Raw genomic sequence first — 20,455 nt, 5'->3', positions numbered from 1 at the left:
ACCAGTACCGGTAGTACTTGTTGATGACTGTTCTTCAGACATTCTGTTGACAATGCTGGCTTTTTTTGGCTTCAGAGGTACGTTGTGCCAATAGTTGGTCTTCTGATACATTCTGTCAACATTGTCACTTTCTTTCAGCGTCATAAGTACATTGTGCCAATAGTTGTTCTTTAGAGATATTTTGTCGACAACGCCGACTTCTTTCGGCTTCAGAGGTACGTTGTGCCAATAGTTGGTCTTCAGACATATTCTGTCGACAATGTCACTTTCAGCATCAGAGATACGTTGTTCCAATAGTTCGTCTTCAGACATATTCTGTCGACAATGTCACTTTCAGCATCAGAGATACGTTGTTCCAATAGTTCGTCTTCAGACATATTCTGTCGACAATGTCACTTTCAGAATCAGAGATACGTTGTGCCAATAGTTGTTCTTCAGACATATTCTGTTGACAACACCGGCTTCTTTTGGCTTCAGAGGTATGTTGTGCCAATAGTTGGTCTTCAGACATACTCTGTCGACGATGCCACTTTCTTTCAGCTTCAGAATGTCAACAAAAACAACCAAATTCACAATCGACAATGACAGATCAAAACACGCATGTGACTGGCGCCAGCGAGAGCTTTATATGTATTGTGCATGTGCAAGTCAATGTTTATTTTTAAATTGCCAGTGCACATCCTATGTACCAGCTGGCCGGTCAGTCAGTCACTTAGCCTTTAAATATATAGACTAGAGGCCCAGTGCACAGATTCGTGAACACTGAAAGGAAATTAATTAGAAGGTGGCCAGTGGGGCGAGATGGGCTGGACATGTCCTGGAGCCATCTTCCCGCGGTCCCTCCCCAGCAGCTGCACCTGGGGCAGCGCCAGGGCTCGAAGGGCGTCTGTGGAGTGAGCCGGGTCCCTCCAGCAGGTGGGGTTCCTCAGCCTGGCCTGAGGGACTCAGGCTGAAACCGGCAGTCTGACATCCCCCAAGGGGTCCTGGCGTGCAAGAGGGCACTCTGCAAAGTTGCTGTCGCTCGGCAGCTTCTGGGTTGAGCACCTGCCCCCTGGTGGTCAGTGTGTGTCATAATTACTGGTCGGAGTGTCTGCCCCCTGGTGGTCACTGTGCATCATAGCAAACGGTTGGATGGTGGGACAGTCACTTAGGCTTTTATATATATAGATTTTCATTGATTTCAGAGAGGGAAGGAGAGGGAGAGAGCGATAGAAACATCAATGATGAGAGAGAATCATTGACTGGCTGTCTCCTGCATGCACCCTACTGGGGATCAAGCCCGCAACTTGGGCATGTGCGCCTGAGTGGAACTGAAGGTGGGACCCTGACCCCTCAGTCTGCAAGCTGCTGCTCTACCCACTGAGCCAAACCAGCTAGGGCACACTGTGTATTTCTTATACATAAGGTTCTGATATGACTTGAGACCTACCTCCTGAAGCTGGTTTATCAAGCTGTAAGTCCTCACGTGTTGAATTCAGAAGTTCATGTCTGCAAGGTAAGAAACAATACTAAATATTCACATGGTAATATTAATCAAAGTAGTAACTACTAGTACTTATTTAATATTCAGTCATTAAGACCAGTTTCTAAAGAAAAAGACAATCTGGACTCCCGAGTAAAATTAAATTCTAATTTCTTGAGATTTCCTCAGAGTAATAAAACTCAATGGTAATTACACATTATTTAATAAGATGCTTCATAGAGCCTGCGTCCTGACAGAAAAAGAGTTAACTTTGCAAGCCAAAGGCATTTTGTAAAAGCATAACACCAAAGAAAGCAAACTACAAACATTTTAAATGAGCACCTTTAATTTTACATTTCATTCAAGACTACCTTACTTCAACATATCTATAAATTAATGATAAAAATGCTAAATATATTTCAATACTAACATTTGTAGGACAATATACTTGCTTTTAAAGTTTTTCCTAATACACAAATGGCCCATAAAACATAATCTCAAGATCACATAATTTTCACAATCTAACTTCCATATCACTCTATTTTACTGTAATGGCCTAAAGTAATTGGGAGTGGGGGGGTGGGGGTGGGGGGGTGAAGAGAGGGAGAGGGAGGGGGAGGGAGGAGGAGGCAGCAAAGATAAGCATAACCATGTCTATATTAACAATAATTCCAGAAATGATAGAATCTAATACAGGATTAGGTCAATGATATACAAAATATTTGATCAATAGTGAGCTGTGAAATAAAACATTGCTAAACTCTATAGAATTACCCTTCTAAATAAACAAAATAGTTTTTGCTTATCAAGACTAACCACATTATCCTTTGGGGAAAGGCTTTACAAAGTCCCTTCCAAATGTGGAAGATGGTTTCCCATAAATGAGTATATTGAAAGGACTTGAAACAGGATGTGCAAAGCATAAAGGAACTTGTGATAAGCTTGCATGAACATTTAAACATCTAAACAGGGTTTTATATGCTTTAAGATTAGCAAACATAAGCAAAACCTGTTAAAATAAGTTATACATTAATTTTGTTATTAAAAATAAACTTCAAATAAATTAAAAAACAATTTAATAAAATGACAATACAAAAGAGTTCTTAAAACAATAAACTTATTAATACATCAATATGTAGTGGGGAGGTTAATTCTTGTTTATGGCTCTTGGCTAGTGTCAGGATTTTAGAACAAGCCATTTTGTTTACCATTCGATTTCATAAGAGACTACTAAATCTTTTTTAAAAAATATTTTTTTATGGATTTCAGAGAGGAAGGGAGAGGAAGAGATAGACAGAAACATCAATGATGAGAGGGAATCACTGACTGGCTGCCTCCTGCACGTTGGACTGAGCCTGTAACTCAGGCATGTGCCCTTGACCAGAATCGAACCTGAGACCCTTCCGTCTGCAAGCTGACACTCTATCCCAGCCGTGGGCAAACTACGGCCTGTGGGCCGGATCTGGCCCGTTTGAAATGAATAAAACTATTGAAAAAAAAGACCATACCCTTTTATGTAATGATGTTTACTTTGAATTTATATTAGTTCACACAAACACTCCATCCATGCTTTTGTTCCGGCCCTCCTGCCCAGTTTAAGAACCCATTGTGGCCCTCAAGTCAAAAAGTTTGCCCACCCCTGCTCTATCCGCTAAGCCAAACTGGCTAGGGCAAAGACTACTAAATCTTTAAATCACAATATATTGGGGGGAAATAAACTGTTAGCAACAAGTTCCACCTCGTGGATGACCTGGTTTTACTCCCTAGAACCAAATGATTTTTTCCCTATCCTTAGAGCACTGAAATTCTATGAGGTGACTCATTTTTGATACCTCTTTCCGTTCTAAGTCAGATGTTACTAGATGAGGACTACCAACCCTCTAGCCCTGTCATTGAAAATTTTTGTTTAACAATTACATTTTATCATTTCCAAACTATCCTCCAATTGTTCTCCTTTACAAATATATCTAGTACTCGTTTCATGGGTATAATAGGAAATTTCTATTGCAAAAATATGTTGATAAATGCCCTCTTAGTTTTTAAACTTTTATTGTACTCTTCATAGAATATAAGAGAGTAGAAAATACAAAAATGGGTGATGTGGCTGCCATTTTTAAATGGAAGCATTTACACTTCCAATTCAATAGCTGCACTAATTTTTTTCAATTCTCACCTGAGGATATTTATTGATTTGAGAGAGAGAGAGAGAGAGAGCTAAAAAAAACAAGACATTAATACTTTGTTACTACTTTCTTTAGCATACTTAGCAGAAAACTAGAAAAGAAAATTATATTTGTATGCAATCATATATGAGCAGGCGTTTATGTTCTAAAAGCCAACTCTGACATGACTGACACAGGCACACTGACAAGTGGAAAATAAAATAATATATATAATAATTAAAACTTAATTTAAGTATAGCCTAGTGGTTAATAGTTGTCAACAATATTAAAAAATGCACTAATCATGAACAAAGAAGAGTGCAAGAGTCTTACTTCTTAATCACAAAACGAATTCTTTCCTTTGCAAGTAATATCCTTTCAAGGCGAGGAATTCCATAAGTAGATGGCCTTCTAAAAGGAATTCCTTCTGGAAGTCCTTCTACATAAAGGTCTTCAACATGTGACTGGAAAAGAGGGTATGGGATCGTCACAGGACCTTTGGCTTTTATAGCTTGAGCTTTAAGGTTGAAAAGAGAAAGAGAAAAATCATTAAATGACAAGGATTAAGCACAAAAATAGTTGAATATGTATTGCTCTGTAACTTATATAATTAATTTTTACTTTTGTTTATTATAATTGAATCAATAAAACAGTACAAAAGAATTAAAAAGAAAAGAACACCAAAGATGCCAATGGTCTATTTAACCAAATCTGCAATGAACTAATATATATTTTGAAGTAATGTAGACCTAGCTAGACTTCCTCTTGAAATCTGAACATAAATGAACCCAGAAAAACAAATCAGTTGATAACAGCTAACACATACAATATGTAATGAGAGCAGTATTTTTAAACATTTAAACATTAGTGTAAAAGTATTTTCTTTTAAAAAACTGAAGCAGAAGATTTACCTAAAAATTCTGCTAGATTTATTTATCCAAGAAGAAAATAATGCAACAGCTGCAAAAAAGTGGAAAGCATGGGGAGTGTTAAGAATTAAATATACTCAATATTGTAATATCTTTATACGGTGATAGTTACTAGACTTATGATGATGATCACTTTGAAAGATATAAATGTCAAATCATTATGTTGTACACCTGAAACTAATAATGATGTATGTCAATTATACTTTAAGAAAAGAATAAACTATAATGAGTAGACATTGATTTTATTAAACAAACTCTGAAGGGTCAGTTTTTCTGAACAGGAGACATTTAAATATCACTGAGTATTAAATGTTCTTATTTGTTATAGTGGAACTGAGATTAAGACAATGCCTTCCTCTCACCCAACTCCCCATTTGAAATGACAAGGATTCAACACAAAATCCTTTTGAGAGGTGAAATGACATGATGCTAGGATACCGGAGTTTTAAAATATTCTTACATCAAAAAGAGATGGGACAGAAAAGAACAAGAAAGAAAATTCTGTAAAATGTTAAAGGTTGTTGATTTTGAGTAATGGATACTTAGAGGGTCTTTGATTCTTTACTTTCGTTTCTGTTTGGAAATTTTCATGATAAAAAGGTATTAAGAATATCAATTATGTTCATCTATAACACAGGCACATTTACACTTAGTACTGAAATTTTCACAGGTAAGCCTTTTGTCACTAACTAAAGCAATGCCACATTTTCTATGACTATAGACACATATCAGACACATTCCATTATTCTTTCCAAGACTTCTATATTATTTTAATACACACAGCACAGTTACCTAAAATGCTAAGTACCCTAAAAGAACAGCAGAGGTGCTAATGACACTGCCAACAAAGTCCCAAAGCTAAAGTGACTCCTATGGATTCCCTTCAACCTCTCCTCCCTCAGGAGTTCCCATCCGAACAGCCCCACTTTATTTTGCTGGCACTTTATGTAAAAGTCTATTTGCTAAACATTAATATTTGTACTATAGTTTCGAGTATACCATATTACACATTAACAATGAGATAGATTTAACATCCTTTGTTGATATACATCTGGAAATCATGTCACATATAACAATGAAAATAGCTTCCCCTAAGGCAGTGGTTCTCAACCTTCCTAATGCCGAGACCCTTTAATACGGTTCCTCATGTTGTGGTGACCCCCAACCATAAAATTATTTTCGTTGCTACTTCATAACTGTAATTTTGCTACTGTTATGAATCGTAATGTAAATATCTGATATGCTATATGTGTTTTCCGATGGTCGCGACCCACAGGTTGAGAACCGCTGCCCTAAGGCAATCCCCATGTTGTGGTGCTTCCGGTGTAGAATATGTTATCCGTTGTTGCTTTCCTGTGGACCAATTAAAATCACTGGCAAAGGCTCTGACTATTGAAAAATGGGATAACTACTAAAAAAAACTTCTAAAAATGACTGAAAATATTAAGGAAAAGCTATTTAATTTATTATTAAATTTACTCTAAATCTTCATTGATGGTTAAGTAATCATCTGTGATAGAGAAATGTTCACTTTAAGTTTATTAAAGTACATAATGCCATTGTGACTTATCATTTAAAAACTTCTCTTAGAAAAATACAGTGAGACAGGAGAGCACCACAGAAATGAGATTGTCAAGTTAAAATTCAGAACATTATACAATTTCACAACTGACTGCAAAGAATCCTCCAAATGACAACAACAAAAACCCCCCAGCAAAACATGATCTTTTAAAATACTAGTAATTGTTGCACCCAGCCGGTGTTGCTCAGTGGTTGAGTATCAACCTATGAACCAGGTCACAGTTCGATTCCTGGTCAGGGCACATGCCTGGGTTGCGGGCTTGATCCCCAGTTGGGGTGTGGAGGAGGCAGTCAATCAATGATTCTCTCTCATCATGGATGTTTCTCCCTCTCCCTCTCCCTTCCTCTCTGAAAAAAATAAAAATATATTTTAAAAAACAAAATAAAATAATCGTTAAGATAGAATATTATTTAAGAAAACAATCTTCCATTAAATCTCCAAGAACCAGGACTTTGCAACAAATACAGTGGGGCCTTGACTTACGAGTGTCCCGACTAATGAGTTTTTCGAGATACAAGCCGTCTCTCGGCCGATTTTTTGCTTTGAGTTGCGAGCTAAAATTTGGGTTACGAGCCAGCTTCAGATACCCCACCGCTAGTTGGCACAGCGAACGTCACAGTGAACGCCACAACATCAGCCCAGCATCACGTGTCTCACTCGTTCACTTTAAGATTTGACATACGAGTAATTTGAGTTACGAGCTCCGTCACGGAACGAATTAAACTCGTAAGTCAAGGCCCCACTGTACAGGGTAAGGCAAAAGTAGGTTTACAGTTATTCGTATAGAAAATAATACAATACTTACATGCTGAAAGTTTAAACAAAGATTCAAATATTTGGACAGATACTATCCAACGATCTTTCCAGGGACAGATATACAAGTAAGGCACAATTCACTAATAGAGCTGGACTTGCTTACTCACGTTAGAGGAACAGTAACTCCATTGTTAAAAAGCTTATAAACAAAACATTACAAGAATTTTTGAGTTTAGACTTACCATATTTTCTTTCAAACAACTCTTCAACTTGTTTACGTAGATCAGTAATTCGAGCATTCCATTTCTCTGAAAATTGAAAGTTAAATCTCAATAATAAATCCCTGTTTGGGGGCACTAATAAGTTCTTAAGATAACCCAACATCTAATGATGTTTTCTTCATAATATGTCCTAATTTTTAATAATCCATCTTCATCTATATAATTTTACTGCTTTCCTAAGAACTTCTCCAATCTGGTAGTTCTTAGAATTGGTTCAATAGGAGATTATAGGGAAGGTTTTAAAGTTTATTTTCAAAACATTTCATACCAAGTACATCTTTTTAGCCTAATGTTTCTGAAAAGTAGGAGAGCAGAAAAGACCAATATAATACAATATTACAAAATGGAGGCCAAAAAAGGGGAGGTCTCCAAGGTCATTCAAGAAACTCTAGCCAAAACCGGTTCGGCTCAGTGGATAGAGTATCGGCCTGTGGACTAAAGGGTCCCGGGTTCGATTCCGGTCAGGGGCATGTGCCTTGGTTGCGGGCACATCCCTAGTGGGAGATGTGCAGGAGGCAGCTGATCAATGTTTCTCTCTCACTGATGTTTCCAACTCTCTATCTCTCTCCCTTCCTCTCTGTAAAAAATCAATAAAAAAAAAGTTTTAAAGAAACTCTAAGTTGTATGGAAATGAGACTTTATGACAAGTTAAAATATTAACATGTTATCTTAAAAATGTACATAAGCTAAATGTTTTATCTATTCAAAATAGAGATCACAGCACAATTCACTACTAATATTTTATTTAGTCCCTTCAAAAAGCTACATACATCATCCATTGGAGTTTGGTTATATTAGCTGCTGGCAGTTACACAGAACAAGATATTAAAATATATCTTAAAGAAGGTTTTAAAGCTAAGAAAAATAATTGAATTACTAACTCATTAATACTGATTTAAAGTCTACCTATAACATCAGAAGATACAATGTCTCATGCTTTGGTAAACCCAAACTATGTTTAAATAATGTAAAGTTACTTCAAACTGCCTGTAGTTTTCCTCAGATTAGATTACAAGACAGTAATACATTTAAAGCATGCCTCTAAAGAATGCCTTTTATCACTAACAGAAAGAGTTCAGAATCAAAGAAAACAGGCCTGTATTTAACCAAGAACTTACCAAAGTTGAACTCCCTCACTTTCCGTTTTCCAGCGTTGGCAGGTTCTGCGGCTGGTGGCTGGGGTGGTTCGTTGCTCTTTGGTCTCTTGGTAGGTGGAGAATAATCATCATCTTGAAAAAGAAAACTGTCATCACTGGAGGAACAGACTAAATGACTGACAGCCACCACCTATTAAATCCTCAACAATCGAAAGATATGAGGGGACATGAAATATTTTAGTATTGTCATTTTCATCATATTTTTCCCAGTTACATTTCAAGTTTTCCTACTCTTTTGAGATGTGCTCAAGTGAATATATCTCATTTTCCCTGTTGTCTTCATTTTTTTACTTTGCTTCATTTGAACTGTCATTATAAAATTCCCCTTTTCCTCTCATAACTGCTCTGAGATAGCTGCTAGAATTATATTCAATTTATCTGTCAAGAAAAAGGATTTTAATGGAGACAGCTAGCTGGGGAGAGAAAATACAGCTTGAGCGGAAAATATTTAAATTTATATATAAAATTCAAGCATACATAAACAAGGAAGGTTGAGTAACTGTAACTATATATCAAACAACACACAAACAAAATTTATAGAATTAAAGAAATAGGACTACAATATTTGTGAAACAGGTAATATTGATTTGGTCAATACAAGACCTATGTAGAAATGAGCAATCAGATATTTAAGCACAGAATATAGACTTTTCAAGACATCTGTAGTAAGAGTTCACACTAATTTCCTCATGGATATGTCTGTAACTCAACACTGCTATGATACCTTAATATAGCTAAAGCTAGAATTAAGGACATTTGGCCATTGTATAGTCTCTGAAAATGTCAAGTGGCACACTACTAAGATTTCTGCTTAAACACCATGTATAAATTATTGAAAATATAATTTAAGACATCTGTACTTAAAAATAAATGACAGAGAAGAACATAATTACTGTGTTAGACACTAGCAATAACAAAAAGATACCATTAAAATACAAACTACCTTTTTAGATCAGTATAACTTTCATTCTCATTTTATAGGCAAAGAAATGGGCTCAGAATGTTATGTGACTTAACCATGTCACATCATTAGATACTGTACCTGAGATTAGATCATGAGCAAAACTTTTCTTCCTAAACTAACAGGTAAACTATCAAACAGATAACATGAAATCCAAAATCAGCCTAATCTACAATGTTGCCTGAGAGAGCAATAGATACTAATCAAGGAAAAAATCTGACAAATGCCTGAAATAACTTGTATCTCATTGCTATCACTGCATCAGAGTAACCGACATTGTTGCCCTGGAGCCCTGACTTTGGCTTCTTCCTATAATGCCAACAGATATTCTGGAAACCTGTAATTATTTACTGACTATTCTAACCAACAGAAGAAAAAGGTACCGAAGTCACCAATACCAGATAAAGTGTTATTATGACTCATCTATGTGCTAGGAAAGACAAAGATGCCAATTTCAGGAAAACATCCTATAGACAACTTATGACACTATGAAAATGTTCATGTGTTGCCCAGCTGGCGTGGCTCAGTGGTTGAGTGCCAACCCATGAAACAAGAGCTCACAGTTTGATTCCTGGTCAGGGCACATGCCTGGGTGGTGGGCTTGATCCCCAGTAGGGGACATGTAGGAGATGAAACAAGAGCTCACAGTTTGATTCCTGGTCAGGGCACATGCCTGGGTGGTGGGCTTGATCCCCAGTAGGGGACATGTAGGAGGCAGCCAATCAATGATTCTCTCACATCACTAATGTTTCTATCTCTTCCTCCCCCTTCCTCTCTGAAATCAATAAAAATATTTTAAAAAATTGTTTTTTATGTGAATACCACTGTAGAAATGCATGTTCAAATTTAGAAGAAAAAAACCCATCTATGGTAGAAAACTATTTAAAAAGGACAAACTGTCCTAGCTGGTTTGGCTCAGTGGATAGAGTGTCAGACTGTGGACTGAAGGGTCCCAGGTTCGATCCCGGTCAGGGGCACATGCCCGGATTGCAGGCTTGATCCCTAGTTGGGGGCATGTAGAAGGCAGCCAGTCAATGATTTTTTCTCATCATTGATGTTTCTATCTCTCTCTCCCTTCTCTCTTCCTCTCTGAAATCAATAAAAATCTTTTTAAAAAAAAAAATTTAAAAAAATGACAAATAGTAAAATAAAACTTTTTTCTGTCACCTGGGCTTATAATTATTAAATTCCTACAAGAATTAAAAGTGGCCCTAACCAGTTTGGCTCAGTGGATAGAGCGTCAGCCTGCGGACTCAAGGGTCCCAGGTTCGATTCCGGTCAAGGGCATGTACACATCCCCCGTGGGGAGTGTGCAGGAGGCAGCTGGTCGATGTTTCTCTCTCATCGATGTTTCTAACTGTCTATCCCTCTCCCTTCCTCTCTGTAAAAAATAAATAAAATATATTTTAAAAAAAAAGAATTAAAAGTGGTCAAAAGATCTATAATAAATTATTAAGTAATTAGATTCAAACCCTAAATAGAAACATTTGAGAAAACATTAGGTATCTTTAAACATTTGGCGTTCGCCTGGCTGGCGTGGCTCAGTGGTTGAGCGTCAGCCTAAGAACCAGAGGTCACGGTTCAATTCCAGGTCAGGGTACATGCCCAGGTTGTGGGCCTGATCCCAGTGTGGGGCATGCAGGAGGCAGCCGATCAATGATCCTCTCTCATCATTGATGTTTCTATCTTTCTTTACCTCCCTCTCCCTTCCTCTCTGAAATCAATAAAAATATTTATAAATAAATAAATAAACAAGCAAATAAATAAAACATTTGGCCTTCAATTCTGAAAACATGATGCGAAAAATAAACACTTTTCCGCTGTCCAGATTTTTAGAGACTTAAGAGTATTTATATGCTAGTTTCCAAAGCTAAAATGAAATATACATTTCACCTACGAATATTATCAAAGTATTTTAAACATTCAATATTAATATTTCTGCCTAAACATTAAGCAATGGTATTTAAAACAAAAGTATTTTCCCTATAGGATAATGTCATCTAAAATATCTATAGATCACCACTTAAACAGGTTGTTAATTGAATGAATTACATAAAATGAAAGCTGAAAGGGTATAAAATAAAAATATAGCTGTAGGATGGTAATGAAGAATTGCAGTTATTAATCTCAATTATAATCTAAACTGTTTAAAATTGAGGCCAAGATGAAAGGCCAAGAGTGCTTTTCTTAGTGTCAATACCTCACTTCTTCAGTCTATTTTACAAGAGAAAGAATTTAAAAGTATAAATATATTTACAAAAGTAACCTCAGTGATCATAAACAGGAAAAAGGCAAACCTGGGAGAGTATTTAACAAGAGAACATAAGATTTACAATCTTTAATCAATATTATAAAATATGAAAAAGTGATAAGTAATGAAGTTCAATCTACTAAATGGGAACAAATACAAAGAGATGAATCTAATTATTCGTGCTGATAAAATATCACACCACACACATCATATGAAACATGGAATAAAGTCATAATAGCAATGAACTGAGCCACACCTTCCATTTTTTTTCTCCACTTTCTGCTAAAAAACAATTATAATTGGTGTTGAGAAAGGAGAAAATATGTTTATTGACCTCAAAATCAAAATTATTTCTCTGTATCAGAGAATATCAAATAAAGGTCCAAGAGTTACTTCTAATAATTGGGTCCAGCAATAGTACTGTTTTCTAAATAAGTGGAGTTTTAACATTATGAACCACTTTTGTGTAAAAAGACACTATTTCAGGATGCTTCAAAATTTAGCCCGAACTATTTATAGCATCAAAATTAAAAGCTTATAAAACAAGTTTCAAAATACTTAAATATGCAAAAGCTGTTATTCAAGACTATATAAACAGTTATTCTACCAGTACTAACACAAGTGACTCCACACCTCAAAAAATGGCAGCAACAATTCCTAATTCAACATTTGTATTTAGAAATAAATCTTGCCAAAACCGGTTTGGCTCAGTGGATAGAGCGTCGGCCTGCGGACTGAAAGGTCCCAGGTTCGATTCCGGTCAAGGGCATGTACCTGGGCTGCGGGCACATCCCCAGTGGGAGATGTTCAGGAGGCGGCTGATCGATGTTTCTCTCCCATCGATGTTTCTAACTCCCTATCTCTCTCCCTTCCTCTCTGTAAAAAAATCAATATAATATATTAAAAAAAAAAATAGAAATAAATCTTTTTTTCTTAGCATCGTATTTACAAATACACTTATCAATAAAACAGACTTTGGAGCTAAAATTTATTACTGCAATCTTACTGGTGAGTGCATTAATCGAATATAAAACATTTTCTGATACTCTAGTTTTCAATATAATCAAATTGGTAATTTTTTAAAAAATATATTTTATTGATTTTTTACAGACAGGAAGGGAGAGAGATAGAGAGTTAGAAACATCGATGAGAGAGAAACATCGATCAGCTGCCTCCTGCACATCTCCTTCTGGGGATGTGCCCGCATCCCAAGTGCATGCCCTTGACCGGAATCGAACCTGGGACCCTTCGGTCCGCAAGCCGACGCTCTATCCACTGAGTCAAACCGGTTTCGGCCAAATTGGTAATGTTTTATCAGATAATCTGACACTTATTCCAAGTAAACAAAAAAAATAAATTAAAATCAATCAGACTATGTATTTCCTTTAAAATTACTCAAAGCTATTAGTTTCCCTACACATTTCAAATTAATCCAGGTCATAACTCCTCTAAACACAAAATCTTCAAATGGGCCTGTGAGGCTTGGCTGGTTGAGTGTCATCCCATACACTGAGAAGTCACCGGTTTGGGTTGATTCTCGGTCAGGACACATGCCCGGGTTGTGGGCTTGAGCTCCAGTAGGAGGTGTGCAGGAGGCACCAGATGGATGTTTCTCTCTCTCTCCCCCAATCTCCCTCCTTTTTCTTTAAGTTCAATAAAAAATATATTTTTAAAAAACTTTCAAATGCTAACCTACTCCACTACGGATTCTATGAACTGTCCAGTTACATTTATAAGATACGCACAATAATTAAACAATGACAAACAGCAAAGCTTATTGGCTCTATCTTTAGAACATACCCAGAATTCAACTCCTTATGTCCACTGCCACCGGCCTCCTCTAAAGCACCATGTTATCTGCCCTAGACAATTGGAATAACCTTGCAAGCTGGATTTCTTGCTGCCATTATGCTCTCCTCTCAGACTTTTGCAAGATAGCAGCCTTGCTTCTCCAAGGTAAAGGACAGAACCGGTCGCTCCTTTGTTTAAAGCTCTGCAATGGTCCTTGCCTACCTTGCTCACTCCTAAATCTCTGCCACCTAGTACCTCCCAAGTACATACAAATTGCTGGCTATGTGCAGAATGATTAAATGAACACTTGATCTCTAGCTGGTTTGGCTCAGTGGATAGGGTGGCGGCCTGCGAACTGAAGGGTCCCAAGTTCGATTCAGGTCAAGGGCACATGCCCAGGTTGCAGGCTCAATTCCCAGTAGGGGGAGTGCAGAAGGCAACCAATCAATGATTCTCTCTCATCATTGATGTTTCTATCTCTCTCTCCCTCTCCCTCTCCCTTCCTCTCTGAAATCAATAAAAATATTTTAAAAAAATAAATAAATGAACATTTGAATAGTATAGTTTTTATTTATATGCAAGAGCCAAATATTTACCGAGGTCTTAACATGAATTTCACACAAGGATACCACCAGAAGATGACAGGTAAACAACCACTGAAACTCTAAAACAGAAATTATCTAAATGGCAGTCCATGTACCATATATGGTAATGTGAACCAATTATATGCAATATTTTGTTGAAATATTTATGTATATTTTTCAATGTATATAAAAAGGAAGTACAATTTAAAATGTCAAAGACAGTTTCACTTTGGAAGATGCAAAATTAATTTTTAAATGAATCCATTTAAAATCCATTGAAAGAAAAAACTTTAAGTAATGAATAGGATTAAGGTTTGGCCACAGCAGACTGAACACATGTGAATGACTCAGGTTTGGGAAACAATGCCCTAAGACTGTGGTTGGCAAACTGCGGCTCACGAGCCACATGCGGCTCTTTGGCCCCTTGAGTGTGGCTCTTCCACAAAATACCACGTGCGGGTGTGCGTACAGTGCGATTGAAACTTTGTGGCCCATGCGCAGAAGTCGGTTTTCGGCCTGGGCGAGTCTATTTTGAAGAAGTACTGTTGATATTTGGCTCTGTTGACTAATGAATTTGCTGACCACTGCCCTAAGAGAACTGCATGATTCAAAAACCTCTTTGAAAGCAAAAGACTTCCCATTGCTAGCTTGCCCAAAATAGCTGGACCTCAAACAAGTGTGAGGTAAGGTTTTCTCTCCATGCATCAAAGATTTGACAGCAACTTGAATTTACTCTAATATATAGTCATGATGTTTATGAAATGAAGGCTTGCACAGTGGTATTATTACAAGGGCTCGTTCTCAAACCTAAGTTGCACAAGTTATAAATGTGTACCACTAATTTAAGTACAAGTGGACCACTACAAATGGAAGAGCACACCACCGGCAATGGGTAAGGAATATTATCCTGCAGAGATTATGCTCCTGCTCAATGCCATAACTCCACATAATCCTATATAATAAAGAGGTAATATGCAAATTGACCCTCACATCATAACACTGTCACAAGATGGTGGTGGGCCCAGCAGGGGGCAGGGCCGGCGGCCGCTCTGCGCAACTTCTGTGGGGGTTTCCAAGGCCCCGCAGGGGCAGGGCCCGGCGGCCACTCCACGAGGCCTGGAGGCAGGGCATCAGGGCGGCACCCCAGGACTCGGGGCGGTCCCATGGCACGCGGGGGGGAGGGGGTGGGTGTCCCGGGTCTCACGCAATTTCGCATGATAGGTCACTAGTTTCAAATACAGATATCAGCGTTCAAGTACTGTGAAAAATCTGACAAACTTACGTGATGATCAAGTTCTTTTTTTATCTTTCCTACAAACTATTTGCAAAATGCAGAAAGATACAACAGGAGAAAATAAAAGTCATCCATGGGCATGCAGGATTATCTTCATTTATCTTCTTCCAGTATTTTTCTGAACAAAACTGACATCATTCTATATATATACTTTTTGTTTTAAACTTGCCTTGTTCATGAAGGGCAGGAACTTTTCCTCCAATTAAACAAATGACAATAGGGGTCTTTTTCTGGATCACTTATATATTTTTTTAAAACCACACTTTCAGTGCCTGTATATTTTTTTCTATTATAAGGATACTAGAGGCCCGATGCACGAAATTCGTCCAAGAGTAGGCCTTCCTTCCCCCAGCTGCCGGCACCGTTTTCCCTCTGGCACCTGGGACCCAGGCTTCCCTTGCAGCCCCGCCTTCGTCCAGAACATCCGGTCTAATTAGCATATTACGCTTTTATTTTTATAGATACTAAAAGTTAGTTCTCTAACTATAAATATTAAATGAGTTTCTACCATTCTGCAATAATCTTTCCAGAAAAACAATAACAATTTTTATCAAATAGATGTCCAAGTTCTCATTTGACCTTCCTTGTTAATATCAGACTTAACTTTATCCTCCTTAATGTATGGATAAAAAACAATTAGCAATTTAATTGAGGCTCATTATAGTTTGTTCACAAACATACATGCCATAGAAAATGCTACTCTGTAAAGTAATTACTTATACAGACCTGTATTTCACTGTTCTTCTGAACATATAGCCACCTATATAGCAAAATTATATTACTTGTTGACAAATTTGGATAATGAAGCTTTTTATAGTATGTTTTAGTTTAAAAAAAATAAGACATCACTCCCTCCAAAGTCTTAAAATTGAAAGTACAGACACATTTCAGGTTCGTGAGCCATTTATTTTATCATTAACATCTCTTTAAAGGTCTTATACTATGAAAGTATATATTTACTTTCTAAACAAGTTTAATACAGTCTCTATCTCCTCTAAGATTTGATAAAAATAACCTGGTTATTTTCTAATTAAAGTTTTGTCCTAATAAATTTAAATAATAATCTATATTTTTTCTATCTGTATAGAAGGAACAAAGTTCTCAGTATTTATAATATTTATAACTTAAGATTTTCTTGATAGTTAATGAGGTTTATAACTAAAAACACACACAATTAAATACAATCATTTAATGCTAAACTAGAAACAATTCAAAATTGTTTTTAGATTAGTAAAATTATATTAATGATAAAAAGAAATATATATTTATTATTTTGAGACATGAAAGATGAGAAAAATTCTCATGTTATGTGAAAGCTACCAATCAACTTATATTTTAGAAGCAATGAAGACACACATTTTGAATAGTTAGCTGTAAGTAGCCAAACACCATAACCAAGTGACACCAGGAGAAGACAGGTTGTTAAAGAGAGAAATAAAACCAAGGAAGGTTATGCAGCATTAAAAAAAAAAAAAGATGAAGTACCAAGATGTATTATGGAAAAAAGCCAAACCTATGAGAAATGTGATATATGTGTATTTTAAATGTTCATTATAATGTTGCACATCATTTTTATAAAACCATATGTATGTATATACACACTCATATACATGTGTATACATACATCAAGTTATTTTTAGATTAATACACAATGAAATGAGTACAGGGGCTTTAGAGCAGGGCAGGTGTAAATATAACTTAGTACAGTTTAATTTGTTGTATTGTTTCAATATTTTTCCTTAAGAAAAACTTATTTTGAGGGGAAAAATTTATAGAGTAGTATGAGACAATTTAAAAGGAAAAAAATCAATATGCACTTAATAATTATGAAATGATACTGTTAATAATTCTATTAGCTGAATTTTTAAATAGCTCAGGACAAACTGGCACATCTGCATTCATGCATTATGAAGAAGAAAAAACTAGGTTTAAAGCAACCTGAGCTAAAGAGATTAGTTTAGACTATATTATAGCTACTGATTCAAAAACAGTTTTTAAGAGCAGGTTACATGTTAGCCTCTAATAGTATTTTAAGGGGAAAACTTGCTTTAAAAACTGACTGAACTATCAACACTCTCTTCCTCTACTTTACTCAAGTAAATATCAGTGTTACTGATATTAGATCTGGCTATCACAGCCTGTAACAGATTATAGAATCTGGTTTCATGTGCATCTAGTCTGGTCATAGTTTTGGTTTTTTATTCTCAATTCCCAATGATAGGAAGTATAGTCTGGTCCACCGCTCATTTTCATGGTTTACTTTTCTTGTCTAAAACTCCCAAAGCACTGGGTGCACTGTTGAGAAGTGGGCTGCTTTGGTCACACATACACATATATACTTCAATTTTTATCACAAGTTTCCTTTAAGAATGAATGAAATGCGTACTTAGAAATGTGAATGAGACAAGTGTTTTTATGACCAGAAGTAAACTTTTGGAATCAAGGCTTTTCAATAACTAACCTTCAATAGTCACCTCAACTTCAGGGTCCTCACTTGTTTCTGAAGGGACATGTTGAGTAGAATCTTGAAAAAAATAAAATTCTAAAATGACATTCATTATAAAGCACTTTCTATATGTTCCAACATTTTATTGATCTGATACTCAAAAAGCAGCCTACTATAAAATTTTACTGGCATTTTAATTCATCTCATATTTATTAAGATATACGATCCCTTCAATTATAAATAGGGATAAAAAATAGAAAAATTCTGGAAAACTATTACATAATACCAAGTTAACTGCATTAATGGACTAAAAAAAAACTTGCATTTTTAGGAGCAAGGTTATAATGAAGTCACAGTTATTTTCCTGCTGTAACTAGAAAATGCTAGAATAAAAATTAAGACTTAAAAAAAACAACCCTATTTCTCCTCCCCTTTCAGAAATCTGAGTGCTTTATATTTTTAAATAAAACCACAATTTTTTGTAGTGGGGCCCTTCAGACCAAGAAAATGACTATAAAAATGCATATAGGACTATATCCCCTAATTTTATATGCAAGATACTTTCTAAAATAAAATATTTTATTAATATTTGTTGTTACTGCACAAAACAAATATATGTACATCAGAATGTTAGCGCTAGAAGCTAGAAAGTATTTTTATCAACTCTCTTTGATTTTGCAAAGGTTGAGAGATTAATTGATTTGCCAAAGATTATGTTTATTGGTTAGTAAAAGAATAAAGACCAGAACCCAGGTTTGATTTAACTCTATTAACATTGCAATACAATAAAAATCTCCTCAAAAATACAGTATTTGAAAAGCCTAGTATCTAATGACAGAATTGTAAATTGTGAAGTAATTCATACTGCCTGATGAACCCTGTCCCATGTATCTTATATACAGGTATTTCATGGTAAATACTACCTATTCAAAATAGAAGGTTTTGTTACAGAGAAACACATAATTACCTTCACACAGTAAAACATAAAAAAAAAAAATTCATGCACATTATCTTCTATAAATAGATCTTTTAAAAAAAACCCACTAAAGTATTGTTTAAAATGAGCATCTTAGTATTTCTGCAAGAAATGTATTCCATTTAGAAACCCTAATTCTAAAATTGAATTTAGAAAGATTAGCTAACATTTGAGAGACCTTAAGAACTCCCTCCACTCAGACAGGGTAAAATATCAGAGTAATAATTTTTAAAAATTAAATGAAAAAGCAAATATACGGAATAAAAAGTTACAAAATAGACTCAATTTTTATCCAGAAAATAAAGTACAATACAACTAGTTTATGAGAGAAATAATAATTCTAAAATAAGACTCAGTTATATTACCAGTCATTTTCCTTGGGAACAACCTACAAAAACTTTTTTGAAATTATATAAACCACTTAGAAATTGGAAGCCATTTTACATGCTAACAGTTTAACTCAAGAGTCCAGTAACTTAAAAATCTGTACCACAGTTAAATATTCATTCAATCCCGAGAGCAAAGGAGGATGGCTAGTAAATAGAAAAAGTAGTTCATGGGGTAGTTGTGGGTGTAAAAATAAGCAGAGGAAATCTTTCTTTTATTAATCTTATATAGAATGCATTACTCTACTCTAAAAAATGGCACCATTAGCCCTGGCCAATGTTGCTCAGTTGGTAGAGCATCGTCCCATGCACTGATAAGTCAATTCCCGGTCAGGGCACAAGCCTGGGTTGCAGGCTTGAGATCCAATAGGGCGCGTGAAGGAGGCAGCTGATCAATGTCTCTCCATCTCATGAATGTTTCTTTCTCTCCCTTTCCCTTTCTCTATCTTTAAAATCAATAAAAACATATTTGTTTTAGTGGCATCATTAAGTATGTTTAAAAAGGAAATATGAACCGAGCCAGTAATAATTGTAATTCTTAAATACTGAAACCTTTCCTTCTTTAAAAAATGTTAATATGGCACAAGATGACCAGAAAAAAAAAAAAAAGGTCAGCATTTTGCATCAGGAAGTATTACTTACCTAAGTTTTCATCTCATATGCTTTATTATTCATACAATAAAAGAGGTATATTACATCTTAGGACTAAGAAAAAAAACCTGTTGGCTAACTAAGAAAGCATATCAAAATAATCATCTTTTTTTTCCCCCCCCCAAATAAGGTGTTTTAAGGATAGTATCTCTAGCCCTAGGTGGTTTGGCTCAATGTATAGAGCAGTCAGCCTGTGGAATGAAGGGTCCCAGGTTCGTCCCGTCAAGGGCACATGCTTGGGTTGCAAGCTCGATCCCCAGCAGGGGGCGTGCAGGAGGCAGGCGATCAATGATTCTCTCTCATCATTGATGTTTCTATCTCTCCCTCTCCCTTCCTGTCTGAAATTATTAAGAATATATTTTTTAAAAAAACAGTATCTCTATAATATAGAACAAACATAAGATAAATACAGCAAAATAAAAATCCCTTTATTTCTAACCTTCTGCTGGTACTTCCACTTCTGTTCCTTCATTGCCCTCTGAAGAATGATGGCTTCCTAAAATGAAAATAAACCACATATAATAAAGCAATAAAAACTGACAGAGAAAGAAGAGAAACTAGGTAACAGTGCAAAAAAATTAAAACATGTAACACAACATATACAAACTAATTCTTTAACTCCTGAGTAGTTATTTCAAACAATGCAATCTAATTCAGATAACATTTAACACTTCACTTGAAAACTCAAAGAAATTATTTAAAAATGTAAAACATATAGTGTCAACCTAAGTAGGTTTGGGGATTTATAGTTAGTTACTATAACTACACAATATAATTACTAATAGA

General features: G+C 35.8%; 1 protein-coding gene across 1 annotated transcript in view; it reads right to left on the bottom strand.

Annotated features, from left to right (window-relative positions):
* The window catches only part of GTF2I (general transcription factor IIi), a 121,153-nt gene that overhangs the window by 28,288 nt on the left and 72,410 nt on the right, over positions 1-20,455 (bottom strand). The window contains exons 11-16 of the mRNA XM_081090439.1: positions 20,109-20,165; positions 17,672-17,734; positions 8,291-8,401; positions 7,134-7,199; positions 3,958-4,141; positions 1,430-1,488 (exon numbers count right to left, since the gene is read on the bottom strand). Coding sequence (XP_080946565.1) covers positions 1,430-1,488; positions 3,958-4,141; positions 7,134-7,199; positions 8,291-8,401; positions 17,672-17,734; positions 20,109-20,165 — 540 coding nt within the window. The remainder of the gene's footprint in view (positions 1-1,429; positions 1,489-3,957; positions 4,142-7,133; positions 7,200-8,290; positions 8,402-17,671; positions 17,735-20,108; positions 20,166-20,455) is intronic.

The sequence above is a fragment of the Myotis nattereri genome (genome assembly GCF_964212035.1).
Source record: "Myotis nattereri genome assembly, chromosome: 4".
Classification (NCBI taxonomy): domain Eukaryota; kingdom Metazoa; phylum Chordata; class Mammalia; order Chiroptera; family Vespertilionidae; genus Myotis; species Myotis nattereri.
This window is presented reverse-complemented; position numbering and strand designations above follow the sequence as displayed.